This window comes from Eleginops maclovinus, chromosome 4 (assembly GCF_036324505.1).
Source record: "Eleginops maclovinus isolate JMC-PN-2008 ecotype Puerto Natales chromosome 4, JC_Emac_rtc_rv5, whole genome shotgun sequence".
Lineage (NCBI taxonomy): Eukaryota > Metazoa > Chordata > Actinopteri > Perciformes > Eleginopidae > Eleginops > Eleginops maclovinus.
Genome location: NC_086352.1, coordinates 4,954,300 through 4,978,942, shown reverse-complemented (window position 1 = coordinate 4,978,942; position 24,643 = coordinate 4,954,300). Strand labels below are relative to the sequence as shown.

General features: G+C 46.6%; 2 protein-coding genes across 12 annotated transcripts in view; one reads left to right on the top strand and one right to left on the bottom strand.

The window, feature by feature from the left end:
* The window catches only part of kifc3 (kinesin family member C3), a 46,593-nt gene extending 31,111 nt beyond the window's left edge, over positions 1 to 15,482 (top strand). For 5 of the 10 annotated variants that reach the window (XM_063882195.1, XM_063882190.1, XM_063882196.1 and 2 more), the window contains 22 exons: positions 1,099 to 1,235; positions 2,492 to 2,527; positions 2,743 to 2,896; positions 3,889 to 3,974; positions 4,768 to 4,833; positions 5,013 to 5,117; positions 5,228 to 5,509; positions 5,646 to 5,819; positions 5,959 to 6,030; positions 6,652 to 6,799; positions 6,889 to 7,019; positions 7,759 to 7,870; positions 7,972 to 8,153; positions 8,765 to 8,869; positions 8,951 to 9,081; positions 10,548 to 10,671; positions 10,905 to 11,034; positions 11,365 to 11,594; positions 11,722 to 11,868; positions 11,948 to 12,083; positions 12,614 to 12,660; positions 14,580 to 15,482. In XM_063882195.1, the coding sequence (XP_063738265.1) occupies positions 1,099 to 1,235; positions 2,492 to 2,527; positions 2,743 to 2,896; positions 3,889 to 3,974; positions 4,768 to 4,833; positions 5,013 to 5,117; positions 5,228 to 5,509; positions 5,646 to 5,819; positions 5,959 to 6,030; positions 6,652 to 6,799; positions 6,889 to 7,019; positions 7,759 to 7,870; positions 7,972 to 8,153; positions 8,765 to 8,869; positions 8,951 to 9,081; positions 10,548 to 10,671; positions 10,905 to 11,034; positions 11,365 to 11,594; positions 11,722 to 11,868; positions 11,948 to 12,083; positions 12,614 to 12,660; positions 14,580 to 14,588 (2,744 nt within the window). In that variant the 3' untranslated portion in view covers positions 14,589 to 15,482. The remainder of the gene's footprint in view (positions 1 to 1,098; positions 1,236 to 2,491; positions 2,528 to 2,742; positions 2,897 to 3,888; positions 3,975 to 4,767; positions 4,834 to 5,012; positions 5,118 to 5,227; positions 5,510 to 5,645; positions 5,820 to 5,958; positions 6,031 to 6,651; positions 6,800 to 6,888; positions 7,020 to 7,758; positions 7,871 to 7,971; positions 8,154 to 8,764; positions 8,870 to 8,950; positions 9,082 to 10,547; positions 10,672 to 10,904; positions 11,035 to 11,364; positions 11,595 to 11,721; positions 11,869 to 11,947; positions 12,084 to 12,613; positions 12,661 to 14,579) is intronic. The other 5 variants (XM_063882192.1, XM_063882199.1, XM_063882193.1 and 2 more) reach the window with 4 other exon arrangements.
* Positions 15,483 to 16,312: 830 nt separating this feature from the next.
* On the bottom strand, positions 16,313 to 24,387 carry katnb1 (katanin p80 (WD repeat containing) subunit B 1). Of its 2 annotated transcripts, XM_063882232.1 has the most exons (20): positions 24,258 to 24,387; positions 23,471 to 23,590; positions 22,592 to 22,722; positions 21,985 to 22,102; positions 21,123 to 21,223; positions 20,588 to 20,629; positions 20,387 to 20,470; positions 19,839 to 19,954; positions 19,522 to 19,593; positions 19,300 to 19,450; positions 19,036 to 19,229; positions 18,805 to 18,953; positions 18,649 to 18,699; positions 18,307 to 18,371; positions 17,882 to 18,100; positions 17,653 to 17,799; positions 17,460 to 17,536; positions 17,242 to 17,316; positions 16,997 to 17,113; positions 16,313 to 16,887 (listed from the first exon to the last, which is right to left on the bottom strand). In XM_063882232.1, the coding sequence occupies exons 2-20, from the start codon at positions 23,508 to 23,510 to the stop codon at positions 16,746 to 16,748; spliced, it is 2,091 nt and encodes a 696-aa protein (XP_063738302.1). In that variant the 5' UTR covers positions 23,511 to 23,590; positions 24,258 to 24,387; the 3' UTR covers positions 16,313 to 16,745. The 2 variants fall into 2 exon arrangements, with proteins under 2 accessions (XP_063738302.1, XP_063738303.1); XM_063882233.1 differs by lacking the exon at positions 21,985 to 22,102 and having other exon boundaries at positions 24,258 to 24,374.
* Between the last annotated feature and the right edge of the window lie 256 nt (positions 24,388 to 24,643).

Here is a 24,643-nt window from a genome sequence, read left to right as displayed (position 1 = left end):
AGCTGACTCACTAAATCAGCTGACTCATCAAATCAGCTGACTCACTAAATCAGCTGACTCACTAAAGCAGCTGACTCATTAAATCAGCTGACTCACTAAATCAGCTGACTCATTAAATCAGCTGACTCACTAAATCAGCTGACTCATTAAATCAGCTGACTCACTAACTCTGCTGACTCACTAACTCTGCTGACTCACTAACTCTGCTGACTCATTAAATCAGCTGACTCTAAAGCAGCTGATTCACTAAAGCAGCTGACTCATTAAAGCAGCTGACTCTAAAGCAGCTGACTCATTAAAGCAGCTGACTCATTAAATCAGCTGACTCTAAAGCAGCTGACTCACTAAATCAGCTGACTCACTAAATTTGCTGACTCACTAAAGCAGCTGACTCACTAAATTTGCTGACTCACTAAAGCAGCTGACTCACTAAATTTGCTGACTCACTAAAGCAGCCGACTCACTAAATCTGCTGACTCATTAAATCTGCTGACTCACTAAAGCAGCTGACTCACTAAATTTGCTGACTCACTAACTCTGCTCTCCTGGAGGGATTTCCACTCCTCCATACATCAGGGGGTCTGAGCAGCTGTCTCTATATAATGTGTGATGATGTAAATCCCGGTCGTACCCGTGATTTTTATAAAATGGATTTATGATCACACCAAAACCTCAGTTTTAGAGAGAATTTAAATGCATTATTTTAACTTAACTTTGACGTTCTTTGTTTCCTGAAGTTTCTCCTAAGACGCTTCCTCTTTACTCAAAGCGCTACACCTCATTTAAATACATACAAGAACTAAATGAAAAGGACCTCTGGCTCATCTGTATTCCAGAAAGCTGAAACATTTTAGATTGGATTTCATCTCAAAATGTTTGCCTCTCACTTTAAGATTAAACAGAGCTGTGCTTCCAGGAACCTCCATCCTTAATTTAGCTCTTACATTACACCAGGGTTGGTGCTTCAGTCTTAAATTGAGAGTTAAGATTCAAATAATGAACGGTTTCCTGCTCTCCAGTGCAGCCCAAATGCTAAAGATGCTGAGAGTGTCTGCAGGTTGCTCCACCTTCACACACTTCTGATTCTCTGTGTTGCAGCGAGCTCTCTGGACTTCCTGATGAGTGATGGTGAAGACGACGCCTCCTTCCTGTCTCTGCCCAGCCTCTCGCACCGCCCCTCTCTGAGTGCAGAGCTGAGCGAAACAAGCGTACCCAGCCAGCAGTTGCTCATACAGGTAGTGTGTGTGTGTGTGTGTGTGTGTGTGTGTGAGATTATACCTGAGTGATGACATCATCAGAGAGGGTCTCCTGCACCTTGGCTGTAACGAGTGGTTATTTGAGATGCTGCTGGCTGTCTATCATCCTGAACCAGTCTGCCCACTCTCCTCTGACCACTGACCTCTGGCATTTCCCCAGAGAACCAGCCTCTGTGAAGAGCTAGTTATTAAAGCACTAGAAAACCAAAGTATGGAATAGTGATGTTGCATTCATTTCATTTCAATGCAACAAAGATGAAACCAAGAGAAATGAAACATAAAAATGAAACGTTTAATTTAGCACTTTTTCTCCCCTAATTGAAAAAGATAGAAGTTAAGAGACAGAGAGAGAGCACCCCTCCCCCCTCCTGATGCTCTGTCCTCTCCACCATGTCTACATGCATTGAGTTGCTGCCCTGTGATTGGCTGATTAGATGTGTTAACGAGCAGGTGACCAGGTCTAATGAAGGACTTCAAATATCCTGATCATCATTTATCTTTGTGACAGGAAACAAAGTGCACGTGACTGCTTATAGTTTTCTGTTTATTGCAGACGATAAAAAAAAAGTGAAAACTGCTGACTCACTGCTGACTCACTGCTGACTCACTGCTGACTCACTGCTGACTCACTGCTGACTCACTGCTGACTCACTGCTGACTCACTGCTGACTCACTGCTGACTCACTGCTGACTCACTGCTGACTCACTGCTGACTCACTGCTGACTCACTGCTGACTCAGCACAAACTGTGTTTACACCCCGGGGGGGGGGGGGGGGACCGGGACCTCCTGTCGACATGCTCGTCAAATCAGACACTTCACTGTTGATCCACCCTGATGTTTCAGTTAGTCTGCAAGTCTCTCCCACACACACACACACACACACACACACACACACACACACACACACACACACACACACACACACACACACACACTTGTTACACTACCATTTAAGAGGGAGCAAAAAACGAGCCAAACCATAAACCTAAGGTCCTTGGTGAAGGTTGTAATGACATCACAATGTGAAGCAGAAATGATAGGCAGGATTAGAGGCGGGAGTCTGAATGCTCTGTCTGTCTGTCTGTCTCGTTCTCCCTCTCTCTCTCTCTCTCTCTCTCTCTCTCTCTCTCTCTCTCTCTCTCTCCCCCCCCTCCTGTCTGTCATTAAGTCTCTGTTGCTTCCTCTCTCACTGCCTCGTTCTCCATCTGTGCTGCGTCTCTCCCCGGGCTGCAGAGGGTCACCTGGTCCTGCTGCTGGACTCCTGCCAACGTAAAGACATGAATCTGCCCCGTAGCTCCTGCTGCCTTCACTCACAGCCTCCTCTTCCTCTATCTGTCTAGCCGTCCTCTTCTCTTCAGTCCCCCACAGATGTAGATGTGATTTCTGCAGCTTCCTCTCCCTAGAATAAGCTCCTTAGTGCCAGATGACATCATCACTAAATGATGGTTGTGTGTGTGTGTGTGTGTGTGTGTGTGTGTGTGTAGACTCTACAGGACAAAGTGTGTGAGTTTCAGGCTCGTCTTCGCTCTGAGGAAGTCTCTCGTCACCTCCTGCTCCAGCAGCTGCAGCAGCAGAGCGATCAGGAGAAGACGAACGTTCAGGAGCCGCCGGAGGAGCGGCCGCAACCCCCGCCCAACGGTGAGACAGAGCAACAGCTGTTTCAGATGTTACAGACATGAGACATTTTGCAGACCACACAAAGGGAGGGTAGACATTTCAGATGGCGTGTTGCAGACGAGAGGGACGTGAGCGAGGTTGCAGACGTTAGGGATGGGTTGCAAGTGTTTGGGATGTGAGCTACCTTGCAGTCATGAGAGACCCTAGAGAAATAAGAGACGTTGCACGTTAGACATGTTGCAGTGATTGCAGTTATGCAGGGGAGAAACAGAGTGAAAGGGGTTTTAGTTGTTGGAGAAATAAGAGAGGTTGCAGACGTCAGATACTGTGTGGTTGCAGGTGTGATGAGAGACATTGCAGACGTTGGGGACATCAGAGGAATAAGAGCCACCAATTATTGGAATGGTCTGCCCAATGAATTAAGGGAGTGTAACAGCCTTACAGCTTTCAAAAGCAAACTCAAATTTTGGATTTGGGAACATCACATCTGTAACCACATACCAAATGCTTAAAGCCATGTGATGTTGTTCCTCTGTAACCTACTGTATGCTGTAACCTTTATGTGGAGGGTTAGTGAGAGGCGTGCATTGCCTGTGTCTGTTTGAGGGTGTGCTTATGTCTTTTAATTATGGTTTTATTTGGTATCAGTTTATGTATTTTTATATCTTAGGGTGCCTTTTAAGATCTGGCTAGGGACAACAGATGGAAATTAGCATAGCAGCTAACTCTGGCTTATTTACAGCAACTTGTCTGTTAATCAATGAGCACCGTCCCTACCAACTACATAAATGAATAAAGCGAGGTTGCAGATGTCAGATACGTAGTGGTTGCAGGTGTGATGAGAGACATGGCAGACGTTAGGGACATCGGAGGAATAAGCGAGGTTGCAGATGTCAGATACGTTGCAGATGGTAGATTGCAGATGGTAGATCTTGAGTCATTACACAGATACACACATGGCAAACATCAGAGATTTTGCAGATCATTCAAAAATAATAATGTAATGTGTGTAGGTGTGAGGGTGTTGCCTGGTGAACAACCGTCAGATTGTTCCAGAAGTCCAGAAGAAGGGCAGCTCGTTACACGGCTGCAAAAAAAGGTACGTCAGACGGGCCGGTCCTGAGTGAACGGGAACACAAACACACATTTACCACAAGACACACATCCTCAAAACATCCGGACAGTTAGTCTGTTTAGGCGCTAACGTTAGCTAAACTGTCAACCTTTTGGGAGCTTTACGTCAACCAACGTTCAACAAATCCCCGAGGTAACGAATAACTTTGAGTGAGTTGATTGAATGTTAGCTTAATGGAAATAAGTCCATTAGACCACGCCCATTCAGGAGAGGAGGCGTACACTTCTTCATACCATTGACTCTGATTGTAATCTTTTGGTCTTTGGTCAAATTAGAGACAGCTGCATGTCTTTCCCTTTTCTCTCTGAATATCTGCCCCCCTGTGCTGCAGTGACCCCTGCTGACTGAAGCTCAGACGCTCTTTATTCTCAGCGCTGTGCAGCAGCTTCCTCTCAGCCGCAGCGTGTGAAACCAGTGTGACAGATTCATTATATCACAGACTCCGCTGTCAGCGCGCTCAGCTCCAATCAGCTGTGAGGAGTGAGGGGGGGTCACTGAAGGGAGCTGAAAAGATGTTGCATACCTCCCTTCTGTTAAACAACACTATGGGTAAAACAATGCATTCAATGCAACACACAAAGAAAGAGAAATGAAACAAAAACACGAAGATGTTTTAGAAACGAAAGCGTTGCGGAGTTATTTAACACGCTTAGAGTAAGATGTTTCTTATTTAAAAAGGGATTTACTGGGACTCAACCCGGTGACGTGGGGTCCCCATGCTCCTAACAAATGTTGTGCTGACGGTTGGTGTGTGCAGGTGGAGGAGCTGGAGGAGAAGCTGGTGGATCAGACCCAGGAGGTGGAGAGACTTCGCTCTGAGCTGGTGAGAGCCTGCTGCAGCACATTCCTCACACACACACACACACACACACACACACACACACACACACACACACACACACACACACACACACACACACACACACACACACACACACACACACACACACACAGACTTTGGAAATTAAAAGTAATTGAATTACATCTCTTTGTGTCCTGTAGGGGGCGACAGACCTGGAGAAGCAGCTGGAGCTGCTGGTGGTGGAGAACCAGCGTCTGAAGCAGGAGCTCAACTCCTGCAGGAGCCCCCACTGCGCCCACAGTCAGGTACTAATACACACTCTGTATACTAATACTGCATGTACATATATACGGGGAGCTGCATGCCTCTGTGGGACCTCCGTCCTCTCAGTGAAAGCCCCCCCTCTTTGCTGCAGGATGCGGAGTCTCTGCGGAGGGAGGTGTCCCGCTGGGAGAGCCAGGCCCGGCAGAGGGAGCGCCGGCTGGCCGAGCTGGAGCGGGAGCTGCTGGAGAAGAGTTCCAGGGTGGAGAGCCTCCGCCGACAGCTGGACGACTCCACCCGGCAGCTGGAGGACTCCACCCGGCTGCAGGAGGAGGCCAGGAGGAGGCAGCAGGAGACCGAGCAGAAACTCTGTCTCCGGCTGCAAGAGTGTGAGGAGGAGCTCTGCAGACAGGCAGCCACGCCCCCCAGGGTCAAGGTGAGGAGAATCAGAGACACAGCATGAACCAAAGCCAGAGATCAGCTGCAGTTACACCAGTATTACACCAGTATTACACCAGTATTACACCAGGATTACACCAGTATTAAACCAGTATGACGTGCTCCTCCTGCAGCTGGTGACGCAGACGGTGGAGGTGGAGTCTGCGGAGTCCCAGCAGGCGCTGCTGGAGCTGCAGAAGAAGAGCTTCGGGCTGCAGGAGCAGCTCGGCCTGCAGAGGGCGCTGCTGAGGGAGCTGGAGACGCAGCTGCACGACTCACAGAGGACCTGCGCCCAGCTGCGCACACAGGTAACAACACGCTAACACAACGCGCTAACACAACACGCTAACACCGGTAACAACATGCTAACACAACACGCTACCCATGGGGAAAATGCCCCCAGGACTGACCCCCCCACTAACTCTGCTCTCTGGCGCTCGGCTGCAGATGATCTCTGATCACCAACGTCTCGGTGACTTCCTCTCCGGCGGCGACGAGGCGGTTTGCACACCGCCTAAGGTTGGCCCCGCCCCCTCCCTGTGACATCATCAGTGTTAGAGTTGCTAGATTGCGCTGTGATACAAACCCAGTAAAGACTCCCAGAACTCCCAGCAGGTCCCTCAGCAGCACCGAGGCTCTGTGACTAACAGCTGATTCATTAGTGGTCCCTGCCCTCCTCCTGATCCTCGCTCACCTGCAGTTAGATCTTCCGTTGTGTTGATCTGGTTCCTGTAGTAGCTGCTGTTTGTGTTGGTGGGGTGAAGTTTATGGTCTGGATTTGATCTCAAATGTCTATCGATGCAGATTATGGACAAAGTTCTTTTTGGACTGACTTTCTGAGATTGCGTTTGTAAATCCTATTCTGTGCTACGGCCAGTTTACAGTTTACTGAGATAAAAGGGGTTCTTCCAACCTGGAGAAGCACGTCATTTACCAGGTGAACACACCCTGACGCTATCATAGTGCCTCTCACAGTGTGTGCATAAACCGGAGCGTGAGTCGCGTCATACCTGAGAAGGTAATGATCCTTAATCAGACACAAACTCTCTCAAAACAGAAGGGGGAAAAAAGTACCGCCACGCAGAGATCAGGGTCCGTCCTCTCACTGGTGTGTGTGTTGTGTGTGTGTGTGTCCCTCAGATCCTGGTGTACGAGGGGGAGATGGAGCGCGCTCAGGGTCAGCTGGAGGTGGAGATGCAGAATCTGGAGGAGGAGAAGAACCGGGTCATCGAGGAGGCGTTCATCCGGGCCGAGAGCGAGATGAAGGCCGTGCACGAGAACCTGGCCGGTCTGTCTGTGTGTGTCTGTGTGTGTGTGTGTGTGTGTGTGTGTGTCTGGTGTGTGTGTGTGTGTGTTCTCACGGTGTTTGTGTTGCAGGGGTCCGGATGAACCTGCTGAGTCTGCAGCCGGCGCTCCGGACCCTCACCTCGGACTACAACAGTCTGAAGAGGCAGGTGCAGGAGTTCCCCTTCATGCTGGAGAAGGCCATCAGCGAGGCCAAGCAGGAGGTGAGGGGGGAGCGAGGGAGGAGGAGGGAGGGAGGGGGAGGGGAGATGACTGTAGAATAAAATCTGAAGACAGAAGACATGTTTGCAACCAGTCATAGTTTCAGAGGAATTTAAAGGACATATTTAAATGTCCGAAGCAGAGGAGATACAACGGTTTTGTTTACACAAAATAAATGTATACTTCAATGAATGAGTTTAAGAAAATAAATGAGCAAATAATGCAGAGGTAAAATAATGCAGAGGTAAAATAATGCAGAGGTAAAATAATGCAGAGGTAAAATAATGCAGAGGTAAAAATAATGAATTAATAAAATCAAAATGTGACTGAAAGATATTATCACATTCTGATGAAACAAAAGAACTCTGCTAAACGAAATAAAGAGATTATAAAATATAAAAAGGAACAAATTAAAAGTCATATTAACGTCTTATCAAATAATACACACACACACACACACACACACGTCTCTCTTTTTCTTGGACTTTTTTTCAAATATTTCCCAATTATTTTCTGATGTATTTTTAGACATTTTCATATCATTTCAAAACAGAGCAAAACCAACACATTGCATGAACAATAATTAAATACTGAAGTGAAATTCAGGAATATGTGAAGTTTATAAAAGGTACATTTAATAACACAGAAGTTTTTATAAATTCCTGAAAAAAGACTTTCAAAATAAATGTTTTTCATTCTTTCAGTTTGAGCTTTTATTCTGAAAGGTCTTTTGTGTGTCAGATCTGCCAGGTGATCAGCGATGTGAGCAGCACCAACGAGGAGCTGCTGCGGAAATACAAACGAGAGATGAACCTGAGGAAGAAGTGCCACAACGAGCTGGTGCGGCTCAAAGGTCGGACGCTTTCAAAAGAAAATCTGACTTTCTGATTATTATTGTCTCTTCAGGGACGTCCAGGCGTTTGCGTTAACGCTGCCCCTCTCTCCGCCTGCCAGGTAACATCCGGGTGTTCTGCCGGGTGCGTCCGGTCAGTCAGGAGGAGCAGGACTCCGCCGACTCCAAGACGATGCTGAGCTTCGACTCGGAGGACGACGCCGTGCTCTACCTCTGCAGCAAGGGCAAGACCATGACCTTCGACCTGGACAAGGTGTTCGCTCCGCACGCCACGCAGGAGGAGGTGAGGAGGGGGTCATGAACGGTGATGGGTTAAATATTGTTTGATTTTGGATTTGCTGCTTTTCTCTGATTTGTAGCAATCAAAGGGTTGGGTTCTGGAATAGTTTTTCTCCTGCGTTCCAGATATATTTAATATCATTTCTGGACATTTTCCGTATATTATTCTCAGATATTTTTTTTTTCACATTTTAATATATTTCTCGGACATTTTGGGGATTTTTTCCTGACAGACGCTACTTTTCCTAACATTTTTGGACATTTTAATGGAGCTGCTACAATTACTCAACCAACCACAAAACAATCTACATATTTTGGATATATTTCAGATATTTCTTCCGTGCATGTTTAACTTAATTCTCTGCCTCTTTTATTTATTTCGTTTTGGGACATTTTCAATAAACTTCGGACATCTTTCCTCTTTTTTTCCAGAAAAGGTTTTAGACATTGGTACTGAGCTGCTACGATTAATCAACTGAACAATTATCCAACAGTTTTGATAATCAACACGTTTTGAAAGCAGAAATGCCTTCGACTCCCAGCATTCACCTCTGGAAGCTGTAGTTTTACATCATCATGAACAGATTGTCTATCTCCTCTCTGATTGGTGCTCAGGTGTTCCAGGAGGTCCAGTCTCTGGTCACTTCCTGCATCGATGGCTTTAACGTCTGCATCTTCGCCTACGGGCAGACGGGCTCGGGGAAGACCTACACCATGGAGGTACAGTGGTTTCCCCAGGAACATGTGGTCCTCCTCTTCTTCTTCTGTGGTGTTAAACCTGTATCTGTGTGGTGTGTTCAGGGGGCGGGGGATAACCCCGGCATCAACCAGCGCGCTCTCCGCCTGCTCTTCTCCGAGGTGACGGAGAAAGCTCCGGACTGGGACTACAAGATCTCCGTCAGCATGGTGGAGATCTACAACGAGACGCTGCGGTGAGAAACTTTATATCAACACCTGGTCCAGATCTCAAGGTTCCCAAAGATCCTGCACCTATCTGAAGGACGTCCTCTAAACTGGTTTAGAATTAGTGGAACGAGCTCCAGCTATTGAAAGGGTCCGGCTGATTGGAAGCTAACTCACTGAGCCACACCCACTTCATGGTTGATGCACGTGTTGTTACGTTCTGTGGATGAAACCTTGATTGAACGTCGAGTGAGGAAGGGATTTCAAAGAAAAGGTAAAAAGATCAACAGCGACGTGGTGCTGAGTACTTCAGGTTCTGGGTGAATGTGTGGGAAACGATGGAGTCATAACATCATACTCAAGATATTTTTATGGACTTTTAGAAATGTCAATGTATTTTTCATATATTTTGGGCATTTATTTGATATTTTTTGTGGACATTTTTCTAATTATTTTAAGAGATTTAAACTTTTCAGAAACATTAGATATTTTCGGCTAATTTCTAAAAATGTGCTATGATTAATCAACAGAGTTTTGGATAGATGTACAATACGTTCATCGGACGTAATGATGCAAACACACAGAAACATGGAGAGAAAACATAACGCACAATCTTTGTGCCATTCACTTTTTTTAAACATCTTTATTTTTCACACATTTTTGGGAATATTTGATATTTTTGTCGACATTTCAGATATTTTCAGATATTTCAGATATTTTCAGATATTTTCAGATATTTTCAGATATTTTCAGATATTTTCAGATATTTTCAGATATTTTCCAAAACTTTTTAGATGTTTTTTATTGACATTTCTCAGACCATTAGGTATGATACATTTACAAACCACTAACTGAGTTTTGGTTTAAAGTTTGTGAAACGTGCAGAATATTCTCTGTGACGTAAGAGAGAAACATGGAGTCTGTGGCTTGAAGCTGCGTCAACATGATGCACGATGTGTGTGTGATAAAAAGTCCTTAAGAAATCCACGACAGCACAAAGACCGGGATGAGCTCCGATAGACAGGAACGCGTCACAGTCCTCCGCCAACTTAACAAAGTGAAATATAATCAGAGTATCCTCGTTGGTCCAAGTTTCACCCTTCCACCAAGGGTCGTGTAAATCAGGACGGTAGTTTTTCAGAAATCCTGCTGAAATACAGAGAAAACAAACTCCCAATATAAGCTGGTTGGTGAATTTGTACAACTGTGAAAATAGTAAACGAGAGCAGAAGAGAAACGGGTTAAAGAGAGAGGTGTTTCCCTGCTGCAGGATCCAGACCTCCTGCAGATCAGAGCAGGTATGTGAAGGGGATCATATTAAAGTCATGTGTTGATCTCCAGATTGTGTAACATCTGTGTAAAGCCTGAACATCTGGACCTGAACTCTGAGTCAGATACAGTCTGAGACTTTACGTACCTAGAGGAGCGCTACATTAAAGTATTATTACAGACCCTCAGTTATCCTGACGCCCCCCCTCTGTCTGTGGTTGATCAGGAACCTGCTGGGGGAGAACCCCTCCGATAAGTTGGACATTAAGTTGAATCCTGACGGCAGCGGACAGCTTTACGTCCCCGGTCTGACCGAGTTCACCGTCCAGAGCCCCGAGGACATCAACCAGGTGAGCACTTCCTGTCCCTTTCAGAGTAAAACGGCTCCGGCCAGCTGCTGCTTATTATTATCATTATTACTGTTGTTGTTGTTGTTGTTGTTGTTGTTGTTGTTTGTATTATTAGTGTGGGAGACAGTCTTTTTTTTCAGCCCTTGCAAACCGTTTACATCCACAAAAACCTATAGAACACCCAACAATACTGTGTGTGTGTGTGTGTGTGTGTGTGTGTGTGTGTGTGTCAGGTGTTTGAGCTGGGTCACATGAACAGAGCGACGGCCTGCACCAACCTGAACGAACACAGCTCTCGCTCCCACGCTCTGCTCATCATCACCGTGTCGGGATTCAACGCCGCTACTGGGAACCGCACACTGGGTACACACACACACACACACACACACACACACACACACACACTCAGAGGTTCTTGTTTGTTTAGAAATCTAAATCCTTTTTTATTTATTTGACTAAGTTATCTTTTATTCGGGGCCCTTCAAAATAAAACCCATTTTGTGTCTGAGGTTCTGCTGGGAGGTCCAAAGAAGGACGGTTTTGTTTCAGATTTGTTATCATCTGCGTTAAAGCGGATGTTATCAAATATAAATATTACAGGACCCAGTACAGAGCCGTGTGGTACCTCCACACATGCTAACGGTACCGACGCTCTCCAAATGACTGAATATCTGAGTGTGTCTTCTGCTGCAGGAAAGCTGAACCTGGTGGACCTGGCGGGCTCGGAGCGGATCGGTAAGTCTGGCGCTGAGGGCAGCCGCCTGCGGGAGGCGCAGTGCATCAACAAATCACTGTCGGCTCTCGGTGACGTCATCAACGCTCTGCGAGGCAAACACTCCCACGTCCCCTTCAGGAACTCCCGCCTCACTTACCTGCTGCAGGACTCTCTGAACGGAGACAGCAAGACCCTGATGATGGTGCAGGTGAGACCCTGAGGACCATTAAAGGACCAGGTCTTGGCTTCAGTTCAAACGGAATAGGAAACTGAAAAACCAAACCCAAATGCTTCAAAATGTTACTTGTTCAAATGTCTCCCTGTGGTGCGTTCAGGTGTCTCCGCTGCCCGTGAACGTGAGCGAGTCGGTCTGCTCGCTGAAGTTCGCTCAGCGCGTTCGCAGCGTGGAGCTCAGCGCCTCGTCCTCCAGGAAACACGAGAACTCGTCCACCTCGTCCTCGCCGACGCACGACAGCGTCGAGGTAACGCGGCGTCAGAGAAACGAAGATTACTGTTTCCAATTTTTTTTATTAAGTCTCTCTGTCGTGTCCCCCTCCTCAGCTGGACTCCCCCCCGGTGACCCCCCTCCCACTCCCCATCTCTCGGGCGAGCAGCGCTGGCTCCTCCCTCTCTCTCTCCTCCAACTCCAGAACTCCCAGCAGCTCCAGGAGGAGATCCCAGTCCCAGCTGTCTGCAGGTACACCAGTACACACAGTACGCAGTACAAATACACACAGTACGCAGTACAAATACACACAGTACACACAGCTGTCTGAAGGTACTACAGTACACACAGTACGCAGTACAAATACACACAGTACACACAGCTGTCTGCAGGTACACCAGTACACACAGTACGCAGTACAAATACACACAGTATGCAGTACAAATACACACAGTACACAGTACAAATACACACAGTATGCAGTACAAATACACACAGTACACACAGCTGTCTGCAGGTACACCAGTACACACAGTACAGCAGTACAAATACACACAGTACACACAGCTGTCTGCAGGTACTACATACACTCAATATAAATACACACAGCTGAACACATGCAGTACATTCCAAGTATAAATACACATATTGATGCCCTCTGGTATTCAGTACTCTTCTCACCAGTTTTCTGGAGTCTGACCAAAGGCATTGTGGGAAATGTAGGAACCCTCCTTCCACTTCCTGTGTGTCCTCACGCTGTGCTGTGATTGGTTGGTTTGCAGACAGGCAGGTAGACAGAGCCAGCCCATTGGTGGGGGACGGTGGGCAGGTAGGTGGGGGTGAATGCTGATTGGTGGACAGCTTGGCATGGAAGCGCTCAGCATGGCATGGTGCCCCCCCCCCCCTCCCCCCCTCAATAACCCCTCCCCCCCACCCCACCTGTGGCCACAGAGCTGCTTCTGCCTGCAGGCTGCGTGCTGTTTGTGTCTCCTGTTCCCCATCGTCTCCGAGGTCAAGTCACAAGGACATTAAACTCCAATGAACCCTCTCCTCGTTGGGAGTAGCGGTCCGGCGCCTAACGATATAATACAAATGTTGTGCTAAGCTAGGCTCGTCCCTTCCTGGAGCTCTTTTAATAGCTTTCTTTAACCCTTGTGCCTCACTTTGAAAATAAATGCCCGAAAACACAAGGGCGGTGTATCCTTGGTTATTCAACACTAACTCATTCAAATCAATCTGAAAAAAAGTAAACCGTTCAAAGTTTACGTCCAAATGTCAAGTTAATGTCATTTGAAAAGGACTTTAATAAATCTGGCTTTTAATCGGGACCTTTTTGGATAAACACTTAATTATCGGAGCTGACTTTCACTACTCCTGACTCCACCCATCCGAAACAACTCGGATTAGAAAGCCCCTGAAGTAAGGCGGGCGCTTTGAATCCTCTCCTTGTGACTTCACAGCGATGGGGCGTTGTGGTTGAGTTGGTGTCCTTACGTTGCTGGATTTTTTTTGATAAGTAAAGGTTTGTGTAGCTTAAAGAATACTCAGGTGGAGAACAAAGATCTGGAAAGATATGGGTTTGTTCTGGTGCCATTAACGGTGGGCTGCTCTCTGACGGTTCTCTCTGGCTAAGATGAGAATGATTGATTGTAAATTCTATGCTCATCTCATTAAGAGAAATCCAGCTTCTTAGTTCTTCTTCTTTATCAAATGAAGCTTCGCTGAGACTCAAAATGAGGTGACTTTAAAAAAGAAATGAGGTTAGTAGTTATGATTCAAAACTAATACTTAGGGTGGAAAAGTTGTGTTGGGGCTGCTGTCTGATGGACTGGTTCTCTTCACCAAAACAAAGAACCATGCCCAGAATTTAAAGCAGTTTCCTTTCCCTAAGACTAACAATAAAGAACATCTGGTCCGGACTGCTCTCCGATGGACCCGCAGTCAGATAAAATCACAGTAATTCAGTCATAAGAGTAACACGCTCTGCTTTGATACGTGGTGGGAGCAATAAAGGTTGATAATACCCTTAGAAATGACCAGACTGTCATGAAAACATATAGGCCTTAAAATATAAGAACTGAGGGAAATGAACCGTGTATTGTATCACTGAGGAAGAGGTGGACTGAATAGGATTTAAAGCAGGGGGTCCAAACTACGGCCCGGGGGCCACCTTGAATCGGTCCCCTGCACATCCTAAAAGTATAATGGATACGGCCCACAAATGAAACTCCTGCTGCTCTTATTTTGTACTTCTCAGATATATATGTTCAGATATATTAATGAGCCCAATTTAAAATGAATGCAGTCATTTAGAATCTAAAACATCCTCTAACAAATCTGAGTTGATAAAAAAACCCATCATTTATTTCCATAACCAGCTTGAGATGTGACCTTCATGTTTCCTCTGATTCTCAGCACTCTGAGGCTCCTGCTTTAAGGGATGAGCTGCAGCAGAATAAATGAACCCTGAAGACAGACGGGATGTAGGCTGTTCTTTCTGAAAGCAGTTTAGAGTATCGCACATTACTCTCCTACATTTGATTTGTGTTGCTAACGTATAACTGAACTTATGAGGCGATATTCACCTCTAGAAGAGCCCATATCAGGGGCCCAGCTCTCTGTGTATTGTTCTGTATGTGGCCCTCAGTGAAAAAGGTGTGGACACCCCTGCTTTAAAAAGACTTAAGGGGAAGTTACTGAGTAAAGGATGTGTTGGGCTGCTGTCTGAAGCTCTGGTTTCCTCTGCAGGACGACTGAAGATGACGGCGTAAGGAACCCGGTGGCGGTGCCGTTAGACGCTCGGTTCTCCATGATTCCCTCTTCAGCCACGGGAGGCAGGAGCTGAGACTGCTGGGACCTTCACGGGTTGATCCCAACATGGCCTGGCGCTAAACGTTTTTTCTTGCCGTGTTGATGGACATCTCAAAGCTCTCGCTCCTCCCGTCTGGACTGATTCTCTGATGATCCCGACAGTATACGCTTTCCAATCTCAGTATTTCTCTATCGTTTCTTTGTAAAGTCGCACTTTAAATTTTGAGATTATTTTCTAACCCACAGTTCCAGATGTGGTTGATTTATAATATATGCATAATATGGTTATGTATTTATGTTTGACTCGCTTTAATCTTGTTTTATTTAGGGATTTTTTTGCCCTCTTTGATTGAAGATGTGGACCCCGTGATGAGGGGTTAATTTGAACATTCTGAGATGAAAGCGCTTCCTTTCTTTTACTCTCAGGATGTATAAATGAACCTTTCATCACGTATTTATCGCCTTCTGTAGTTTTCTAACGAAGGCTTTGTGTCCTTTATCCAATCAGGGTGCTCCACACATTTTACATTCTTCATGCTAACGAGGCTTAGTCTTCCTAAAGCTTGCCGAACAAAAAGTAAAATCTTTACTTTGTTTCTCGTTAAGCTCCGGCTGAGTCACCTCTGTTAGAAAACAACCGTAGGAAACCACAGGTGACCTTTGACCTGGGACAGGTGTGTAGCTGGAGCCAGTAGTTAGCCGTAGTCGTAGTGAACAGGAAATGCTAAAAGGCGCTGAGCTGCTGTGTCGTTGATGAACATGTCTGCTTGCTTTGTCTCTACATCTCTACGCTGTTGTTTTTGTATTCCCTTTTTAAATAAAGATCATCCAAAACAAACATCATGTCGCCCCGTTTCCTTTGGACAAAGTTCTGGAAACCTGTCGAAGGTATTTTAGACGCATAGTAGAGAAAAAAATATAGTATGTCATAAAGTCCTTAAAGTCCTACGACATAAGACATAACAACTGATGGCTTATTGTGTTATAAGTCAGAGTATAGTACGTCATAAAGGTTTCATGTGTTATGAACATTCATGGTCTAGTATTTGAGAATGAGTCCTGGTACAGTTTGTCGTAGAGTCTATTAAAGCGTGTTGTGTAAAGTCCTCACATCATGAGAGAGAACACTGATAGTATTGTATGTCATAAAGAAAGTATAGTTTTTTGTGAAAGTCCTCAAAGGTTTTTTAGAAAGTATGTCGAAAAGAGTTCCTGCAAACATTCAGTTCTCCTGGTAAACTGCGTCGAACAACAGACACCTTAACGTCGTCCTACCGATGAAAGGGTAGAGGCAGGCCCCGTCTCTGAGGCCGGTGTGAGTTTAATAATTGCGCAGCTTGTGAACGTCATATTTTAAAAACAAAAGAGGCTTGCCAATGAAGAAACAGCATTAAAGATTTGAATTATTGTTATTTTTCTGCAAGAGATGCTGATCTGAAACCGACGTTCAGGAAGTTACAGCATTCCTGTTTCTGCCGGAGAGAGTTGCTCCAAAGGTTGCCGAGCATCTACATGTACGCCAGGATGCCATGAAGTCAAGATTCATCGTTTGTAATTAACTGAAGTTCAAATGAAACCGTCCCACAGTAAAATAACTGATTGTATTTGGTACAGGTGTTGATGAGGGTAGAAAGCAGATGCTGCCCCCTGCTGGTACAAAGGAGACTCTGTTGAATCACAACTTTATTTACATCGACAGCCAGAACAGAAGAACAGATGCCCTATTCAGAGAACAGAAACAAATAGGTCGTCTCTGAGCTTCAGAAGTGCTGATTGGTGGAGTCTGGTGGCTAGCTGTTCCCCCTGCTTCCAGTCTTTATGCTAAGCTAAGCTAACCGGCAGCAGCTTCGTGTTTATTGCACAACGGTAGTGTTAGTGACAGGAGGATGTCAGACTGCTCCTTTAAATCAGTTTGTTCTGCAGGTGGGATGCAGCTGATTGTCTTCACACTCACACACCTACAGTGTGTGTGTGTGGTTTTCAGGTGCACTGTGCTGCCTTGAAGACGTGTTCCGACCCGCCTCAGTGTGGGCGAAGGGATTTCCTGCAGGGCGTCTTTAATAACACTCCTCAGATCTGCAGCGTGGAGTCGGTCACGGAGCCTCAGATGTCGTCGTCCAGCGGCGCCATCAGCAGCGTCAGCTCCCTGAAGGTGCTGCCGTGGCGACCCACCCCCCCCGCCCGGGTCTTCACCATGTTGCTGAGGTTCTGCAGCTGCCGGCAGCAGAGCCTGCACTTCTGGTGTCTGCAGGGACACACACACAGCATCAGGACTGTTTCACACACGTATGAAGGGTGTAAAGTAAACCAATAAATACAAACAGAAGTGATGACGCCCCCCCCCCCCCCCTCACCGCTCCTCTCGTGTGATGTCCACCCCCACAGACGGCGTGGCTCTCAGCGTCTCAGAAATCAGCTTCCAGAAATGCTTCATGATCAACTTCAGGGAGGAGCAGCCTGTCTGAATGTAGCTGCACACACACACACACACACACACACACACACACACACACACACACACACACAGTTCAACACCAGCTTCCCTTATAAAGCCCTGAATAAGAGCCTCGTTGTTCAGAGGAGAGGGGATGCTCGTCACCTCTCGTATTTACTCTGCAGCAGCTGCTCGATCTGAGGGAGAACCGTGGTGCAGAGGTCCAGCTTCCACAGAGACCTGGAGAAAACACATCATCATAATCATCACAATAATCTGTGTGTGTGTGTGTGTGTGTGTGTGTGTGTGTGTGTGTGTGTGTGTGTGTGTGTGTGTGTGTGTGTGTGTGTGTGTGTGTGTGTGTGTGTGTGTGTGTGTCTCACGGCTGCAGGTTGATGATGTTCAGGATGTCCACGACGATGGACAGATCGTTCATGGAGGCGGCAGCGTCCAGTGCGCTCTGAGAGGAGGAGGAGCTCACTGGTTATTATCGGCTAGTTTTGTCTGTGCATGAGCAGTGTTGAAAATAAGGTTGTTGTTGTTGTTGTTGTTGTTGTTGTTGTTATTGTGTCTCACCTTGATATCCTGCCGGGCCCACACCCCCCTCACCGTCTCCAGGTTGCGGTGTCGGCTGCGCAGCATAACACACATGGTGTCGTGACCCTTCTTCAGCTGAGAGAGAGCCTCATCATCACTCAGAGCACCCCCCCGGTTAGGAGAGGACTACACACACACACACACACACACACGTTTAGATATTATAAACACTGACGTGTTTCTCCCAAGCTGCAGTCGTCATACTCACAGGCAGGAAGTCGGCCACGTTGAGTCCGATCGGCTCGTTCCTGTTGCTCGGGATGATTTTAGGGGGCGGTTTGGACTTGAGGGGGGGCTGAGAGGGAGGAAGGGGGGGTACAGAAGAGGAGGAGGTGGCGGGGACGGAGGGAGGAGCCGAACGCTTCACACATGAAACCACCGTAGGCTCCACCCTCTGCACCGGGGTGGAGGAGGCCAGAGGAGCAGCCTGCAACACACACACACACACACACACACACACACACACACACACACACACACACACACACACACACACACACACACACACACACACACACACACACACACACACACACACACACACACACACACACACACACACACACACAGTTATCTCAGATCCACTTGAGCATCTCACCTTGCTGAATACTGAGTGCTGCTGCGTTCACTGACCGGCATCTTCTCTGGAAAAGGAGACACGAGGTCCTTCAGCTGACGGCCGACCGCTAACACTGTATCTGAGGAGGAGGAAGAGGAGGAGGAAGAGGATGATGATGAACAACAATTTCCAAATGAAATGAGAATATATGAAGGCCTTTGACCTAAAGTGGAAACACACAAAGAGCTGAGACTATAAAGAGTCAGCTGATCAGTGTGTATCAGACACACACACACACACACACACACACACACACACACACACACACACACACACACACACACACACACACACACACACACACACACACAGCTGTCATTATATAGATGCTGCCTGATGAGTGTCAGTGAACTCACCGTCCTCTGGAGGAGCAGGGAATGGCTCTGATATCTTTGGAGGAGTTCGAGCTGAACACAGAAACAATGTGAGACCAGAGCTTCAGGTGTGTGTGTGTGTGTGTGTGTGTGTGTGTGTGTGTGTGTGTGTGTGTGTGTGTGTGTGTGTGGACCTACAGATGGCGTTCTTGGGCTGGAAGATCTCCTTGAAGTCTTCAGCGTTGTGGATTTCCGCTGACGACAGCTTCTCGTCCGCCTCCTCATCGCTCTGACTCCGCCTCTCGCCCTCGGGGCTCCGCCTCTCAGCCTCAGAGTGCTGCTTCACCCTGAGGGGGGAGAAAACGAGAGGTAATGTCGACAAGAAGAGCAGGCGTATTCCTCCTAGCAGTCACTGCTCTCCCCTGGTACCTCTGGGAGGGGCTGCAGGTGGTGGAGGGGCGCTCGTAGTTCCTGCGCAGGGCGGCAGATTTGGGATCTTTGTGCTCCGGGATCGGCTGGTTGTCCTGGATGACTCCCTGCAGAGCAGCGCCGGCGCTCTTCTTCACTCGCTTCAGATCCACGACAAAGGACGACACGCTGGACAGCTGGTGGGAGACGCCGATCTAACGGGGGATCACACACAATCAGCTGTTGATCCATAGCAGGACTGATCAGCCAGAGAGCAGTTCTCACCAGCTGCTGGTTGCAGACGGCCAGGTCTGACAGCTTCCCCCAGCCCACCGGCACCACGTCGAAGCAGCGGTCGGGCTCCCAGCCGAAGACCCTCAGAGTGTCTGTGGCCCCGCTGTACAGACAGCTGCCGTCAGTGCTGAAGGACACACACCTGCACACAAACAGGGGTCAGAGGTCAGAGAGGTCAGAGGTCAGAGGCATGCAGCCTGTTGAGGAACTCACCGCACTGCAGATGTGTCTCCCTCCAACGAGCCGATCATCCTGAACTTCTCCAGATCCCACAGCTTCACCGTCCTACACACACACGCACGCAAACACACACACACACACACACACACACACACACACACACACACACACACACACACACACACACACACACACACACACACACACACACACACACACACACACACACACACACACACACTAAAATAGTACACCTTGATATTGTCAGAGATTAAAGTGTGTGTGTGGGGGTGTGTGTGTGTGTGTGTGTGTGTGTGTGTGTGTGTGTGTGTGTGTGTGTGTGTGTGTACCTGTCGGAGCTGCCTGAGGCCAGCAGGTACTCGTTGGGGTGAAACTGCACGATGTTGACAGGGCCGGTGTGAGACTTGAACTCGGTGATGGTCTTCCCCTGCGTCAGGTCCCACAGCTGAGGGACAACAGAGAGGGACTACTTTCAGCGGCGGATTGATACATATTAAGTGCTGCAGAGGGAACATCCCCAGAATGATTACTAATGCTGTGTATAATGTAATGAGCACATTTTAAACCTGTTGCTTTTATATATTTCTTTATATAAATACTTTATCTTTATATTTTACTTCTGATTTCACATAAAGATTTTAATGCATTTCTATTTTCTAATTGCACATTTTATCCTTAAAGCTGAGGTTTACAGAAATACTCTTACCCTATTTTAACATTTTGTTGCCAAGCAAGCATCTCTGAGCACCAGGGAAACGTGCTTTATAAATACCAAGTATTATTTTAGTACTTTAGTTTCTGATCCTCAACTTGTAAATGTCATATTTTTGTAATGTTTTTTTATTGTTGTTGTTGTTGTTGTTGTTGTTGTTGTTACCTTGACGGTGCAGTCGTCGCTGGCTGAAGCTAACCACTTCCCGTCGGGACTGAAGGCCAGACTCCTCACCGCCTGAGTGTGACCCTGAAGCACGAACACAGAAGCTTTTATTCTGAAACCTGGCAGGATGTCCTCTCACACAGGAAGCTGTGGGGAGACTCTTTGTCTTCAGAAATATTTCATTGTGTCCAGAGTTCCTACCTTGTATCTGAACACATATCCTTTCCTCCGAACATCCCACAGCTTTCACACGTTCAGATAAGAGAGATTTCATTAGTGCACTTTTAAACACAAACAGCACACGTCAGAGCCCTTCATTTGCAACAGGAGGAAGAAATGCTGAAATAAATGTATACTTCAATGAATGAGTTTAATAAGAAAATAAATGAGCAAATAATGCAGAGGTAAAATAATGCAGAGGTAAAATAATCAATTAATAAAATCAAAATGTGTCAACTGAAAGATATTATTCCATTCTGATGAAACAAAAGAACTCTGCTAAACGAAATAAAGAGATTATAAAATATAAAAAGGAACAAATTAAAAGTCATATTAACGTCTTATCAAATAATACACACACACACACACACACACACACACACACACACACACACACACACACACACACACACACACACACACACACACACACACACACACACACACACACACACACACACACACACACACACACACACACACACACACACACACACACACACACACACACACACACCTTGATGTTTGTGTCGGTGGAGCTGGAGGCGAGGAAGTCTCCGAAGGGATGGAAACCCAGACTGGTGATGTTGGACTTATGTCCCATCAGAGTCCTTAAAACTGGACACACACACACACACACACACACACACACACACACACACACACACACACACACACACACACACACACACACACACACACACACACACACACACACACACACACACACACACACAGTTACTCTGAAGCTTTCACATTAGGGATGCACCGATACATCGGTGAGGCATCGGCCGATGTTAGTCCTCTTTACCACCATCGGCACATCGGTAAAAAAGGAGACATCGCCGATGTTTATGTTTTGCTATGTGAGCGGGAGAAACGCGTTAGTGTCGGGTTTTTTTTATCTGATGGACCAAATTTGAAGTCAGGGCATCATTTCAAGGATTATATCAGTGACTGTACGGGTGTCTGCAGGATCGGTAATTAAATCCATCCTTCAGTGTTCTTGGGAGACGTTTATATCTGTGACTTTGTTATACTTGCTGCTACTCCCGTTAACTCCCAGAAATGTGCTATGGCTCGCTCAACCTCTCTCTCGCTCGCCCAACCTCTCACTCGCTCTTAAACATGCACACAGGTACCCCCACCCTCTCTCTTAAAGGGATAGGCTGCCTTATCTGCATTATGCTACCTTTACCGTTTACATAGTAAAACATCGGTACTGGCAGTCTGTTAGTCTTAACATTGACATCGACCAACATTTTTTGAATCGGTCCATCCCTAGTTCACACACATGTTTGAAATGTTTGTGGGTGTATGAGTGTGTGTTTGTGGAGAGACAGGAGTGTACAGATGTTAAAGAAGAGAGGAGGTCTCACTCTTGGCAGCCTCCAGGTCCCAGACTCGTATGGATCCAGACTGGGATCCGGCTACCACCTGCTCCTCAGACATGTTGAACTGCACACACTCCACCGGGGTCTTATGGCCCGTCAAACTCTGGTAGAACAAAACATGTGAACACCATAATGCCACAGAGATCCATTTCTGACAGGATCCATTGGAGCAGGGAGGCGCTGCCTTCAGGGACCAACACAGGAATACGTCACCCCTGCCGCTCGGGATCACTCCTCGACTTTGGAAACATGACATATTTAAGATTTTGTCGCCTACAATTTAAAATTAGAGGCCAGAATAAGACTTCATCCTCAGTCCCACAGTGTTTCTTCTCTAAGGCTCACACACCAGATCAATATCAACCAACTGTCAGTGAACACACCGCAGAGACCACAGCGACCGGCAGGGAAAAGGGGAGAGTATTCACATCTTTGCATTCCTTTTGAACAAGCGTAGTTCTTCTACAGTAAGAGGACGGCCTGCCTCTGGCTCACACCCTGCAGAGCTGCAGCAGTTTTAAGAGGGAGGGGTGGTCTCAGATGAGATCAGAGGAGTGTCTCAGTGTGTAAAGTGCGTGGGGGGGGGTCTCACCATGATGCAGTTGGCCTTGCTCACAGCCCAGATGTTCACCCTGCAGTCCTCCCCTCCTGTTGCCAGCAGGCGGCCTGAACTCTTCCCTAGAGACAGGCAGGACACGCTGCTGGAGTGCGCCTCGAACTCCTCTGTACGGCAACAAGGGAGGGACACTTTTAGCTCTGTCTGAGGACATGCTGCTTCTATTACTTATGAAGCATTTGTCTAATCTGGTGTTAGTCTCAAGATAACTTCCCTCAACCACTTTGGTGCAGCACAGGGATTGATGAGTTACTGAACATTTTTAGAGATTTAAAGTCTCTGTCAGGAGGATACTGTGGTGTCTGCGTACCTCTCACTCATCATTCAAACTTTGAATTGGACTTAGAGGTGATTAGGGCATGAATATGAACGTTCTTTTCTATATACCTTTCACCTCGTTTAGTTCTAAAACTACAGATACACAACTGATTGTTATTATGGTGAGAAACTTCATCACTGCAATTTCAAATCTCACATCTGGTTGACAGGAGTCTGATAAACTGACACCTTTATTTAACATCTGTGTCACTACTTGTCTTTTATTACCTTTGCTCACCTGGGAATACAGACACACAAACACACCACTGAGACGCAGCTGCACACCGTCAGCTAGGTCTAATATATGGTCAGCCTCTCCTATAGCACCCCTAAATGCCTGTGAGAGCTTTCCTCAGAGCTGAACCTACCAAGTCTTATAGTAGTCACTGCTAGGGACAGAAATCGGAGGATTAGAGGTTAATGAAGTATAACAATTGTCCAAAACAAATCAAGTAGCATTTCTTCCCATCAGGTGAGGATGCTCAGTCTATCAGTGTTTCCGGTGTGAACCGGCGAGGATATTTCAGATAAACTCACGCAGTCTCCATGAGATCTTGGTGCTGCTGGATGCAGCCATTGGACCCGAGCTGACGTTAATTCATCCACTTCAGTCCGGATCGGTGAGGTCAGACATCGGCTGCTGCTCCACCGTCTGCCCTGATAGACACAACACACACCTGCAGATTAAAGGTGTGTGACATAAACTCCAGCACCAGAAACACGGCTAGCAGCTCCCTGTGGTAGACATACAGGCCCTATACACACAAGCTGAAGTAGTGACAGTAAAAGTAGTCATTGTTTGATTGGTCAATTTCAGAATAATATCTCTGATATGTTTTATAATGATTGATCATTAAAGTGTTCTCAGAGCTGGTAAAGGTGCAGCTAGTTTGAATGGCTTTGTATACTGCAGGGTAGCTGCTGGATTTACTGCAGGTGAACTACAGTCTGATTTAAGGGAGATTATATTTACCATCATTAATCCAGATCTGTAAATAACTAAAGGTATTAAATACATGAAGTGGAGTAAAAGTACACAGTAGCATAAAATGGAAATACTCAAGTACAAGTACCTCAAAATCAGTACTTGAGTACAGTACTTGAGTAAATGTACTTAGTTACTTTACACGACTCTTCGTAGTGAAATCCTGCAGAATAAAGTTGATAAACAAACTTTAACCCGAGCTAGTTAGCCTTACATCCGGGTGACTTACAGTCGTTATCGTTAGCTTCAAGGCTAGCTGTCAGTTAGCAGGTCTAATGAACGCTAAGCTAACACCAGTTGATATCTGATCCGTTAGAAATGACTGAGCGGTCCGTTTACCTCCGTCTGTCTGTCGGTGATCCTCTGCGAGACCGGACACCGTTAAACCGTAAACTGTCTCGCTCCCTTGTTGAACGGTCGCTGCTCCGCTGCAGCTTAGCAACAAACTGGCGTCAATTCCGGTGACGTCATCACGTAAACACATTTCCGCTGGAACATTTTTATGTTTGAGAAACAACTAATCAAAAGAGAAGGGGGACCCCGAAGACCCTTAGACCACCCCAGTTCCTCATCTATTATTATTCACTTCATGTTTTTAAAAACAAGGGCCAACCAAAGGAACTTTCTCCGAATGACATCTTATTAATCAATAAAATATATGAATTGGAAATATTTAATTTGGTATTAGGACAGGGATTACATTATGGATGTAGGGTTGGACCGTG